Here is a 15182-nt window from a genome sequence, read left to right as displayed (position 1 = left end):
AGAAAACATTCAGAAAACAACCAATTATCCAGTCCCTTCATGACCGAACAATGCAGATAACTGATTCTCTGCATAAGGTCGGGCAGCAGGCTTGCACACTCTTTACGGTCAAATGAATTACCGTTCTGGGGGAATTTCGCTAATTAATCTGGCTGAGAAGATTTTAAAAGCCGTCACCTATGGGGACACTGTGGTACAGCGCTCTTCAACAAAAGCGATTATTAACTCCAAATCTGATTGTGCCCACAGTCTGACCTTTTCCACAAATCATTTCGATCTTCTTTCTGCCGTTTAAGACAATCCAAAACAATTTTCACAAGGACCAAGGTCTGGCAACGAATGAACAGTATGACAGTGGCAGTTACGTCAATGTTGCCTATACAATGGTTTTAAGAATCAAATACAGCTAATGAGAGAATAATAAGGATTACAAACCTCAGCTTTAGCCTCTGGGTTGTGATCACGGCGGAGCACTAAGGCATCTGTACAGGATGGCTTCTTCAATTCCAAAATCTTATCTGAAGACAGAGATAAATGTTCAATATACCCCGATGCCAAAATACACATTGTTTCTTCAAACAATCAGCGCCTCATCAATAGTAAATTCCCTATTCATCAACTAATCAAATGGTTGTGGCATCAAATAAATCAATGATTTCCCATAATGGAAACATTGCAAATCAGTTTATACTGAGAGCTATTTCATTTTGTCTTCTATTTTAAGCAGAGCAATCATCAAGGAAAGAGGGGTGCCTTAATTTGCATAAATGAATATAAGTTTTCAATTATAAGTATGCTGATATGTGTAAATGACAGTATTCTTCACTGCGTGACTACTATTTCTCAGCTTTCTGAGACCACTAGTGAAAATGCTTTTGTTTCTAATTTAACATGGATGGTGTGTGTGTGTGTGTGTAATATTTTACTTTCTATTAATCAAAAGATCCTGAAAAAGATGTATCACGGTTTCTGCAGTATAATGATGCATAAAATTTAGCTTTGAAATCACATGAATAAATTTTAAAAATTTATTTTAAAATAGAAAATAGAAAGCAAGTTAAGTTTAAATAATATACATACATACTGTATAAACAGCTTGAATTTAACATTTAAAAGTATCAGCATATTAGAATGATTTCTGAAGGATCATGTGACACTGAAGACTGGAGTAATGATGCTGAAAATGCAGCTTTGCATTACATAAATAAATTACTCTTTAAAATACATTAAAATAGAAAGCATTTTAACATGTAATAACACTTAACGATATTGCTGATTTAACTATATATATTTTTGAACAAATTAATGCAGCCTTGGTGAGCAGAAGACACTTCTTCCAAAACCCTGAACATCTTACTGACCCTGACTGTAGTTGGAAGTTACAAAACAGTACATTTTACAAGAAAATTTTCAGTCTTTCTACTTCCAGCATTTTGTGTTTAATTCAATGCGTTACTTGCAATTTCTTTGTAATTAATTGTGATATTTACTAGCAGTTTCTGAGTGAAAATTGTTTCTGCATCATTTTTTCCCAAACATATACACGTATTACATTGAGTACAAACAATCAAATGCCATTTGCTCATTATGAGTATTGACAGAACATTCCGAAGATCAATAATGTATTATATTTAAAAAAATCACATTAAAAGTAAATCAAAAAGTTATCAATAGACATTGCAACACATTCTGAACATCAGTTGATAAGAGTAAAACCCTCTAATAACAACCAGCTAACAGCTGGCAGGCGAATCGATAAGAAAACAACACACTGTGACTGTCAGTAATGGCAGAAGCCATTATGCATTACGCAGTCAGTCACTTTAAATAGTTTGAACACACTCAAACTCAGTCTAGCCCAAAATAATGTTCACTTTATCTCCATGGAAAGGGATGAAATTAGATGTGGCAAGCATAAGGTGGAGTGGAAATCAAATGCGCTGCTTGATCTTTTGTTCTGCCTGAAATTAAACTCAAACAGGCTGCATACTGAATTCAGCAGCTCTGGATAAAACAACAAAGAAATGTCAGGGAGAAAAGCTCTTGCTCAGAGGTGTGAATGAGGTTTGCTAAAGGTTGCCTTGATTCTATATATACTGTAAAGTTAAACACAAGGCATGCAAACAGTTAATTCTGACAGGAAATACAAGTGGTTAACTTGAATATACATTTCAGTCTTTTCCTCACACAAAGTAGCCAAATGACTTCAGAGGACTTGAATATAGTGCACCAGTCAAATAGACTTGCTTCTTAGCACTGTAAACTACCATCTACATTCATTGTATGCTAAACCATGCTAGCAAGAACTAAAACATGTTACCAACTTATTAAAACATGCTAGCAGCTTGCTACAAACAGGTTAAACGTGTTAGATCGTGCTGGAAACATGCTAACAATTGTGTTAGAACGTGTTCAAAAATGTGTACAATTTGCTAAAACATTCAAACAATGTGTTACAAAATGCTAGCAACTTGTTAAAATATGCTACAATCATGCTAAAATATGCTAACAAGATGATAAAACATGCTGTGCTGTCAACTTGTTAAAACATGCTAGCACCATGTTAACTCATGCTGGAAACATGCTAGCAATGTGTTAGAACATGTTAAAAATGTGAACAATTTGCTAAAACATGCCAACAATGTGCTAAAACATGCTAACAACTTGTTAAAATATGCTACAAACATGCTAAAATATGTTAACAACATGACAAAGCATGCTATGCTAGCAACTTTGCTAAAATATCTACCAACATGTTGAATCATGCTCAAAAAAGCTTAAACTCCTAGCAGCTAGGTCTTTTAAAGGTCTAGTGGTTTAGTGGTCTGGTGAGGTCTAATAAGATCTGAGTTTTTATTGGCCTGTCTGGCATTTTCAATCTAAGAACAACTTCTAAACGCTAATTTAAACTTTCAGACAAGCCGATACCATTTACATTTACGCATTTAGCAGACGCTTTTATCCAAAGCGACTTACATTGCATTCAAGTTACAGTTTTTACATTTTATCAGCTCTTGCTTTCCCTGGGAATCGAACCCATGACCTTGGCGTTGCTAGCGCCATGCTCAACTATTTGAGCTACAGGAAAGCTACCACGATAACAAAGTGTGTCAACAAACTTGATCTAGGTGCTTCTTTTTATTCCTCTTCTTCAAAAAAGCTCCAACTTTTGAACGGGAGTATATGTATACAGTTAAAGGGGGCATGAGGGGAACAGCAATTAATAGATTACTTATAAAACAACTAGCACTGACAAATCCTGATTAAACTTGGATGAAACTGTTCTAGCCCCATAGCAACTCTTTATATTACAACAAGCAACTGCTTTGCAATAAAGGCTGAATGAAGATTCTGTTTGATTTATATCAGTCATCATCACAGAGCTGGAAGCATTGATGGGAAACCTCTCATCCACGCCTACACAAAACATTCATCTGTTTCTGTCAGAGACACTTCCATGACATGCTTCCACTCTGAGGTCTTATGTAGATGGATGACAACGGAGAAGAATATCTGTGCGGCGACTAGTTGAATCACAAGCTGTTTATGCTGTGATAAACACAAGGCTGCTGTCCAAAATATGTGTCACACAGGGAATGTAGAACTACACCATAATGTAGAAGGAAGGAATATGATGGTTGAACATCGCTGGACAAGTTAAATCTGTTTAGTGAGAGTGTGCACAAAAAATGCAATGAATTTCACTTTTTCACGATGACTGGAAAAGCAAGTGAAGAATATTTTTCATAATTTTCTCTATGACCTCTTTCTTTCTTATCAGTAATAAATGTGAACGGCTATATAGCAGATGTCCTTTAATTAAAGCCTCCTTTAGAAGTGCCTGCAGGGTTGGTATTTTTCGCAATAAACATGTCGAATAAATAACAAAAATTGATGCAATTTTGAAAACAACTCCTCACTTCAGAGATGGCACAATAATAACTAAATAAAAATGGCCTGGGCTGGAATAAAATTATGCTTTCAAGAAAAAAAAAATCAAAGAAGTTTATCTTTATTCTAAACAAATATAACTTGATGATGACTCTGTTTAAAACTTGCTTCTCAACCAGACTATCTAATATCTTTGCATAGATATTTTAAATATCATATACACATACACCAAGGCTGCATTTGTTTGATCAAAAATACAGTAAAAACAGTAATATTGTGAAATATTATTAAAGTACAATTTGAAATATTATAAAATTATTTTTTTTCCTGTAATGCTCCAGAAATTTACTCCGGTCTTCAGTGTCACATGTTCCTTTGGAAATCATTCTATGATCTGCTACTCATGGACAATTTCTTAATATCATTCATGTTTAAAACGGTTTTGTTGTTTAATATTTTTTGTGGAAACCATGATTTTTTTTTTTCCAACATTATTTACATTTACATTTATTCATTTAGCTGACGCTTTTATCCAAGGCGACTTACAATTGCTATATATGTCAGAGGTCGCACGCCTCTGGAGCAACTAGGGGTTAAGTGTCTTGCTCAGGGACACATTGGTGTCTCACAGTGGATTCGAACCCAGGTCTCTCACACCAAAGGCATGTGTCTTATCCACTGCCCCATCACCACCCCAAACCCTAAACCTTGAATAGTAGTGTAGAAATACCTATGAATTAAATAACACTGGCATACACTGCAAAAGCAATTGTGGGATTGCTACTTAAGAGTGCATTATATGATGTGTGTTATCTCACTTGTTGCTCTTTGCTTCTTCCAGTTTCCAGTAAATAGGGTCACTCCAGGAGAAGTGAGTGATGTTACTGCAGTGATCTGAGAGGGCAGGACGGGTCCCAGCAAGCCTTCCCAGCTGCTCCGTGTTCCTGTATGCCACAAAGAGAACATGAAAGAAAATTTGACTATGTATGAAGCACAGAGACCTACTGAGAGAGAAAGATTAAACAGACTGGTAAGCCCTAACTCGTTTGCTTAGCCCTATCCATATTGGAGAGAAGAAAGAAAAAAAAACAAAAAATATATATATATATATATATTTTTTTTTTCTCTCCAATATGGATAGGGCTAAGCAAACGAGTTAGGGCTTACCAGTCTATATATATATATATATATATATTAGGGCCGGGACTTTAACGCGTTAATTTAGATTAATTAATTACACAAAAATAACGCGTTAAATTTTTTTAACGCATTTTAATCGCACTTATTTTTGCACCGCGGAACGTTTCTCACTGGATGAGTTTCGGCGCACCGATTATACTGGAGCACCAACTAGCGTTCAGAATTCCAAGAACGGAAAGAACGGACTTGCGTTCTCGTGGAGACCGGTCTTGCCAGGCTTCCTTGGAAGAACGAACTCGGAAGGACGCGAGAACACAGAACGCACACTTATGAGAATTGAGATGTACTGCATTCTTGCTTAACTGACGCATAGTCTCAGCATAAGAAACGACCAATGAACAATAAATATTACAAAATGTCATAACTTATTAAAACATTTCATACTATTATAGATATTACTTTCATATAATTGTATTGTTTTATTTTAGAGCGTTATATGTTTTACTGTTAAGATTCATTTTAATATGCCAATAAAAATGCAGACTTTCTCCGGGTCTTACAACTTTATTAAAATTAACCAAAACAAAACGATAAATATTTACTTTCAACTTGAAGAGCCGTTAAGTATTTGCGAGAGCGAGTTTAAAGCTTACAGGCTTCTGTACACCGGCCACCCACAGCGTTTTCTGGGATTTCTAAAGGCTGATTCTCTCAAGTCTGCACTCGATGCATCCTCAGTTTCAAGAACATATCCGGGCACTTTCATGCATCCTCTGTACTTGCGTTCTTGAGAATTGGAACTGAACTTTGACGGTTAATGATGACGTAGAACGAGAACACAAGCACGCAAGATCGCTGAAGAACGCATATTGAGAAACAGCCAAAAACAAACCACAGTGAACACGGACAAAGAAGCTGATGAGACCGCTTTGGTTGGCCCTGTGGGTGGGAAATTTAAAAATCCATATGAAAAAAACTTACTTCTCACTGTTCTCAGGTCAAATATTTATATGCGATTAAAATGCGATTAATTTCGATTAATTAATTACAAAGCCTCTAATTAATTAGATTAATTTTTTTAATCGAGTCCCGGCCCTAATATATATATATATATATATATATATATATATATATATATATATATATATATATATATATATATATATATGCACACACATACATATATAATCCCCCACCCAAAAAAAAAAACATTTATTATATAAAAATCTCAAATAAAAGATTTATTTATTTTCTTACAGCAGGGATTGCATTAAACCATGTTCTTTCTTATTAACTGTGACAAACTGTGAAAAGTAATGCTATTAGAGATGATGCCAAGGACACACTGCAAAATACACAAACATTATGCATTACAAATCAGTCTGGCTATCCATTTTCCACAAGCCAATAAGGCTATGGATTAAATTCCCAAATCTCAAACCCGAATAAACAAACCTACAGGAGGACAATCAGCAAAAATAATTCCCTAGATCGACATAAATGTTGCTTTCATCATTGGGAATCAAAAGAGCATTTCATTTTCCTCTCTAAACTTATTAAACTGATCAAAGCTTCAATCAAAAGTTCGTCTGAATGGTTAAACACTGAAAATGTTGAAAGAGGCTCAAGGCTTTTTCTCATCAACCAGGCCATATTTAACCTTTAATTTTCTAGCGTCTGTTAATTCTGCTCAACAGACTCTGCTTGTTCATAAAGGTTAATTACATTTGGCTTCAGCTCTGGGCTGGGCATTGCTGAAATCCAGAGGGGTTGACAGATTGTCAGGTTGAATATGTATGTGCCATTTCCAAGAGTGCAGAAAGCAGATGCATTTTTAAAGCATTTGTGATGTTCTGCTTCACAAAAACGGTTGAAGTTATCAAGCTTTCGGGATTATAAATGACACTGCCCTTTCTCTTTCTGCTGTTGCCCTTTTAAGCCACAAAATAAAAATGATGTAAATTGAAATAAATTATACTAAAAAATTAAATGTTTAAAATAAAATAAAATAAAGAAACAATAAAATATACTTAAAATAAAATAATTTTTCAATAATACAATCACAGACAGTGTTATTTTAGTACAATTGCGAAACTAGTATGGTTTTTATGAATAAATATGAGTAATATTCTGACAATGAAACAATGAAAGCTCATCTAAATCAGATACATTCAAATAAAAATTTATTTATTTTCATTATTTATGGGGAAAGGGGAAGTGATGTGTGGCCAAGTATGATGACCTGTACTCAGAATCTGTGCTCTGCATTTAACCCATCCAAGTGCACACACAGTAGTGAACATACACCCGGAGCAGTGGGCAGCAGTTGGGGGTTTGGTGCCTTGCTCAAGGGTCTCACCTCAGTCGTGGTATTGAGGGTGGAGAGAGTGTTGGTTATTCACTCCCCCCACCTACAATCCCTGCCGGACCTGAGACTCGAACCCACGACCTTCAGGTTAGAAGTCCAACTCTCTATCCATTAGGCCACGACTGCCCTTTATCCATATGAAATGATGCATTGTTTGGCAAGTTCTCCTCAAAATCAAACTTAAATAAGTTAGAAGATAAATGATTGCATTTGTTATTATTTCTGACTCTGGAACCTCAGTTCATTATGAAAGAATATCAGTCACTGTTTTGTCCTGTCAGTTACGTTTTTGAAAAGATGTATTGTGCATTACAGGAGTTAAATGAAGAGGGAGATGATGAGATCTGCTCATTAAAACATTTAATGATGCATGAACTCATGATTTGCATCTGTTCTCTGAAACAATACGGCTGTTCTTGCTATTACTTTCAAATCTGGGAGACACACCGACACACACACACACACACACACACAGATGCTGGATTGATAACCTTTGGCACATATAGATCATTTCTACACCTCGTGATATCCGGCTTGTCTCTAGGTTACTGGGCATTAGTTTTCATTTATTTCACTCAAAGTTTCATATGTTGTGAGGCCCGCACTCTTTGAGGACGCGTCTCACTCATATCTCATCAATCTTGAATTAGCTGCTTGTCTTACGTATAAAAAGATGAGATCATTTAATGAGTACAGCCTCGCGAGCCTCAATAAAAAGATTTCTTCCAGATTAGTCATTAAATAATTAAAAGTGCATGATCAAAAACCTGAAAACTGATTAAAGCTACCAAAATCAACAACAAGAGTGTAGCTGTCTCTGCTCTAGTACTGCTTTTCCCATGGCTAAATTACGACATGAGCTTGAGCAAACGATCTCAATTTTCATTTTAGGGTGAGCTGTCCCTTTAAACACCTTTTTTTTCTCGCTTTGAGGATAAAAAAAGGATGAATTTGCTGATATAGATTTAGAGGCGTCTTGTATAAACCCGTCTTCACCCTGAACCGAGCGAATCAAAACAGGGTTGATATTACCCCTGGGAAGGTTAAGAGACTTTGATGTGTTTTGATGTCAGGACTGATGGGATAGAGGGTGACAACAGGACATTATCTGTAATCTGTTGTTATGAAGGCATCAGACAGAGGCAGTGAAAGCTTTCGGAATGACCTGTATGAGACAAATGGTTGCTAGGGGTGAGAGACAGAGGAGACCTTTACAGTCGACGTGACGTGTGGTGAATATCTGAGGTTAAGACGCAAGGTCTAAAACTGTGTATTCTGCTGCTCGCGGTTCGTTATTGGGTTTGGGGTGTAGCCTAATGTTTTTGGCTGATCTAAGACTACAGCTTGTATAGGCAGCATTCAAAGAGAAATTACACTTCATGAATGACCGATTTTGAGCGTTCTACATAGGCAGCAATTCTGGGAGACTCGACTCATAATTGATTCTAAATAGAGTTTGGCATTAGCATGTTGCTAAGCTAATGATGCATAAAAATACACAGCTCACACAAATAGTGAGCAAAACTGTGTTGAATGACTTAAAGATATAAAAATATATAATTGTGCTGCCAGAATGGATCCTGGAACCCGGAAATGAGTTACGGTGGCATTTTTGCCATTCCAGTTACATTGTCCCAAAGTCAATGGAGGATTTGAATGGGGATTTGGTTGAATGCTTGAAATAAGGTCTATGGTTCATGTTTTATTCCAGGATATAAAATAAACCAGTAATACCCTTTTTTAATATCTTGAAAAAGGAAGTTTTGGCTGAATAGGAATACTGGCTGAATACTTGCAGTCTTGCAAACTTTTCCAACTCAAACTTTCCAACTTGCACATTAAAAAAAAGAATATCTTCTTACAAAAGGTGCTTTCAGAAAGAGGAAAAGTACAGGTAGTCTCATCCATGCTGTGAGTGACTGCCAAAATAACGTGTGAAAAGCATTCAGCATATTGCAGTGAAGATATGTTACAATGCCCGCTTCCAGACATGCCAGCCTATGAGTTAAACACAGGTTTGTGTATACATTTCAAAATATTAGCATAGTTTATTTACGAGCTGACCACGTCTTTTATTAAATGCATTTGTCATAAAGAAAGAGGTTAACTGTAATGCACCCATTGTGTATCCCGGTAATTTGTATCAATTAACAATTCCTGTCATGCGACCGATAGAATAATAAATGTTTATTTATTTGGGAAGCAGAGCAGCCTCTTCATTATGAATGAGAATGTATTGCTGCTGCTGACACTGGACCTTGACTGAAGCCCCTTACCTGATCGTATCTGCTCACCGAGACGATTCGCTGGCCTTACCATCAGACACGCTTCTGTAACTTCTGATTATATTCATTCAGAGCTGGGTAGCTGGTCAATTTTTATGGACCTTTTATCACATCACCAGCCCTTTTAAACAAGATCATCACCATGAAGGAGCTAACTAATAATCCTGAAAGTGAATGAACAAATGTGACTCAGAAGTTATAAGGGAAAAACCATGCATTATATTATTACAAGTCAAGGTAAATAATCATCACGTTATGAAATTTATTGAAAAACAACACATGTGTAGCATTACATTAGCATTTACACATTAATCATAACAATCACTTTCAGATTTCAGGCAGTAATTTTATTTTTTATGGCAATATCTGTCTATACTAGCCTACAGAAAAAAACACATACATAAAACCACAAGCATCTTGAAATCAGAGTAAAAACTCTAAAAGTAGTTGCATCATCCAGGACCCAAAAATCCAACAATTTTCATAAACCCTATCCCTAACTCTCTATATATTTACAAATAAAAATAAATGTATTTTGCTCACCAAGGCTGCATTTAAAAATATAGTATTGTGAAATATTATTGTAATTTAATATGATATTTTTTTGTATATTGTATAATGTATTTTATTCATATGATGGTAACGCTTGATTGTCAGTATATATAAAATATTTTACTGTCAGTTTGGATCACTTTAATGCATCCTTGCTCAAAAGGTATAATTAAAAAAAAAAACATCAATCGAACATTCTGACCTCAAACTTTTGAACGGTTGCCAAAGTTAGATATTAAAAGTCAAACAATAAGGAAACATACTAGCTAGAGAAAATTCAGTCTGAATCAATGAAAACTATTTTGAATAAACCAAATCTCTCAAAGGTCCGATTGTTTTTTTTCCCAACAGCACATGAAAAGACATCTCACGTTACCAGAGTTTAAAGTTTTCTGGACTCAAAACACCATTTGGGTCATTTGAACTTCCAGCTCTGATATCAGTGTGGTTTTAATAAGTATTGATGTGCTGCACAGCAATAAACCATATAAATCACCTTTCTGTCTCTCGCTTTCTCAAACTCTAGGGAACAATGATGCTGCTTTTATTTACGTATAATGTGTAATAATTCTGCATGCTGTGAGATAATTAAAACTACGGCTTCAAAACTCTGTGCTTCATAATCCATTTTATGAGTCATATTATTTACGACAAACTCTCTGTCTCCGAGTGCTGGCTGCCTCTCTCTTCCATTTCAAACCTCACCCTGCCAAAATATCTCGTATCAAAGAAACAAAGGAATAAAATGTGACCTAGTTGAGTCCCACGGCACATCAAACGCACATCAGAATCAATGAGCGAAGACGTGCGGTGCATCTTCCAAGAATTGCGAGCATTTCAACTCCGGAGACTCCTGTTGGCCTTAAGACGCAACCGAACCGAAGGCTTCCTTTGTGGAGGCCTCAAGAACTCCCTCTTGTGAGTTAAACGCAGTGGCCCAAGGGCGAGAGTGTTTTGGGAGAGATGAGATGAATGATAAAAGCTGTGCTTAAACTCTTCCTTTAATTAATTCTGGGAATAATTATGAAAAGCCCAGTGTGGGTTGGAGTTTAGTGCCTGAGAGATTTAAGTTATCTGGGTGTAAGCCCGCTAAAAACAACATTAACTTTATATTTTACACCATCAGCCTATGATCCTTTGATTGGATAATGGGTTTCACTCTGAAGTGTTATTGCATTCATTATTGTTGGCAAAACTAATCCCAGTTATAATATCCATGAAATTGATATACACTATCAGATACAGCTTCTGAAGTCTTCTAAGATGTGTGCTCTCTGAAGTTGTGGCGATGCAACCTATACTGTCAATCCTGGATCCAAATATCTAGTTTGTCATGGCTGCCAAAAGTGAGGCTCTTACCGCTTTTAGGCTGTCATGTATCCAAAACTTTGAAGATGAGTTCCTATTTTGTAATTTTTCCCTGCCATATAGAAATGACAATACAATTTCACAAGCTCTCGTCATCGCAGCACTCTGGCATGGCCTGTGCTCGATATCTCTCTGTGTAATTTTCCCATCGAGTGGCACTTTAATCAGTCTTATTTCTATATTTGGGAAAACCGATTGAAATACTGTTTTATACCATCACAAAATTGCACATAAGCTCATGGACGCACACGTACACAGACTTGTCGACCTATGCCTTCTGATACTGATCTACCATTCTCTGTTTTTGAAGGATGTCACGCCTCAGCAGTGCATTGTGGGAGGCCAATCAGACCTGTCGCGTCAAGGTTACCACCCCTGGCCTTGCTAATCTCCCCGAACAGATCCGTCTAAAGATCAGGTAAACAAAAAGCCTCAGATGCGTGACATTAATTTGGGAATTACACGGATTAGCAGGACTGCACAAACCCACAGAGACAGGAACATTGTGGAACTCAACAAAATTCAGTTTGAATATTGATGCTTGAATTCCACATCAGCAAAAGCTCTAATTCAAAATTTTTAAATTTTAAAATTCTAAATCAATTGTTCCATTGGCAGGGCCTCCTGCTTTTGAATCTTAAAGGGATAGTTCACCTAAAAATTTAAATTCTGTCACCATTTTCTCACCCAAATGCCAATCCAAAACTATTTGACTTACGCAATAGACATTAAAAAAGGTAATAAAAGTCAGTGATGTCCAATTACTTTTTAGGTGAGTAAATGATGGCAGAATATTTATTTTTGGGTCAATTATCCCTTTGGTTATGGGGTCATAGATGTATTGGTTCACACAGCTAAATTATACCTTGGTTGAGATCAAACAAAGGAGTACAAACTAGCCCAGAACGCATCAACTAAGTGGACAGATACATTAAGTACATATGGGAGGATGTGCAAGAGACAACACTCTGGAACAAAAGTTCAAGTGTCATTAGGACACTTCACATTTGGGGCAATAATGGGCAAATAGGCCTAAGTGCATCAAAACAACAGTGAGAGTATGGGAACAATTCATCGTTATCTCATTGTTGGTCAAGCACCAGATTTTCTTACTGACCAAATGCTATAATCAACAACACACACATTTAATTAATCCAGTGTAATAGAACAAAGGTTGAGCAGATTAAATATATATATATATATATATATATATATATATATATATATATATATATATATATATATATATATATATATATATATATATATAAATGCAGCTTTGAAGTGAGAAAAGGAAATTAAAAACATTTTAAAAATTTAGAGCAACGGTAAACCAGTAAAAAAAAAAAAAAAAAAAGTTGACACAATGTCAATTTTATTTTATCCATAGACCTTCAAGTACTTGCTATAGTAATTTTGACAGCAGTAGTCTTTGAATAAAGTGAAGCTGCCACTGAAAATGTGTTCATCACTGCTTCCAGGTTGCTAATCAAGTCACTAACTAAAATAAAACCAAATGAGATCCTGCTCCTGTTAATACATCCACTGGCATATATTTGGAATTTTAATTGATTTATTAAAAAAGGGTGAAAAGAAACATTTATTCCAGCATGGGAATTGAACCCAGGCTGCTCTGCATAGAAAGTAGCACTTCCAGCTCTGGCCCAACTACACACTTCATGTACTGGATTTTACAAACGTGGACTGACAATGGCATGAGGTGCTTAGGGAACTCCAGAAGCTCTGACACAATTCAAATACTGTCGCTCGCAACTCCCACAACGATCCCCAATCTCTGTGACTGTAAAGAGGTTTAACTTCTGGGAAATCCTGGAACAATTACAGTTTAGCCAGACATCTGAGAGGAGTCAATCCCTGATTGTTTCCTAAATTGTTGTGTCGAAAGAGGCAAAGTACAAGTGAAACATGGATGGAAAATGTTAATGCTAAGTGAGTTCGCACTATGTAGTCAGGACTACTCCGTTTTATATAAATTATTACATTACAGCATGTTTTGTTAGAGAATTAATTTTCAGAGAACAGCACATGTGGTATAAATAAGCAAGAAATTGGCAGCAAAGACTTTCATGCAAGGTCCTTTCTGTGATATGGCTGTTTGATTGCTCTTCGTTATGTGCCCTGTTCTGTTTGTCTTACTAATGAATTTGGATTGAATTTGAGATCTAGATAAGAGGACATGGATGTACTCCTGTCCCTTGGAAGCGCTGGGTCAATAGAGATTACAAGAGTGAAGTAAGTCAATTATACTAAATGCCAGCCATTTTCCATCTGTGAAGAACATCTCCTGCTTTAAAGGTCACTTAGGATCTTTACAGAGGTGTTCAATCTTGCTCCTGGACATCTACGTTCCTGCAACGTTTATGAGTAATAGAATTACAAGCACACCTAAATGACTAAACAAAGATGTACTTTGCTGTGCATGAAAAAATTTGCAGTTTATACAAGTAGGAAGGCGTCAACACTGCAACTTGACATCTGTTTGTAGTTAACTGTGAATTTTTTTTCTACACCATTTTTTCTTCAGTAACGTCACATCTGAATTCAATTGAATGTCTAAAGATCTAAATCAGTTGTTCTCAACTGGTGAAAGAAAAAAAAGGCAAAAAAACAACAAAAACAATCCTGAATACAAATAAATGCAACCAATCATATTGTCATGAATCTGGTCTATGAACTTCTGTTAACTCACCACCAGAGGTCACTCGCTCGCCACATGGACTCTTGCACCACACTAACTGTTGCATGCCACCTCAGACTACAATTCCCATCATCCATTGCACTGACGACACACACAGCTGATTACGCTGATCACACACCCTACATAAACCATGGACTTCCTCTTCCTCTCTGCCGAGTATTGCATAGCGTATATCACTCTCCTAGCGATAGCTACTCTACGGAGCCCATGCAGTTAGCCTTGCCTTGCCTTGCCTGTTTTCTAGTGTTTTGATTCTTGCCTGTGTTTGCTGGATTTACCCCTTTGCCTTGCCATTCGGACTCTGTTTGCACCTCTCTTGAACTATTGCTCATGTATCTGGATTATCTCTCTGCCTTGCCCTGTTGGATATTCCTGTTGGATATTGGTCGCCGATCGTCGACCCACGCTTGCCCTAGGATTACTCTTTGTCTTGGCTGTGTTGTTCCTGTTTGCCACTGAATGAACCTTGCTTGTTTTGTAACCATGCCTTTGAATATGAGACATGAGACATGTCTCATGTCTCGTTCGCCCCGTGACACATATAATACAGAGGTTAGGTTTCAAACTTTTAAAAGGAATGAGAAAATGCTTTCTGTGTGTTCTTTTCTTGAGATTTTTAAGATTTGCATTTAACCAAACCAGTATTTTAGTACAAATTCATCTGTCACTTGTTTAAAACTAGACAGAAGTCAGAAATTAGGTCCACGTGCAAGAACAGCAAGCAGATTTGTGATCTTATAGACATTGTTTAAGGATAAACTCAGTTGAGAATTACTGTTCAATTGACATGATGTTAAGTTGCATGGGATGCTTTCTGAAATCTATGAAAGCCTGTTTCTGCCAATGAATGAATAAATGG

General features: G+C 36.4%; 1 protein-coding gene across 1 annotated transcript in view; it reads right to left on the bottom strand.

The window, feature by feature from the left end:
* The window catches only part of LOC306852199 (transcription elongation regulator 1-like protein), a gene marked incomplete at both ends in the record, with an annotated part of 80887 nt that overhangs the window by 10068 nt on the left and 55637 nt on the right, over nucleotides 1–15182 (bottom strand). The window contains 2 exons of the mRNA XM_079388882.1: nucleotides 436–518; nucleotides 4710–4835. Coding sequence (XP_079245008.1) covers nucleotides 436–518; nucleotides 4710–4835 — 209 coding nt within the window. The remainder of the gene's footprint in view (nucleotides 1–435; nucleotides 519–4709; nucleotides 4836–15182) is intronic.

Source organism: Barbus barbus, assembly GCF_936440315.1.
Source record: "Barbus barbus genome assembly, chromosome: 32".
In the NCBI taxonomy this organism is placed as follows: Eukaryota; Metazoa; Chordata; class Actinopteri; order Cypriniformes; family Cyprinidae; genus Barbus; species Barbus barbus.
The sequence above is the reverse complement of the archived record's forward strand: the minus strand, read 5'-3'. Positions and strand labels throughout refer to the sequence as shown.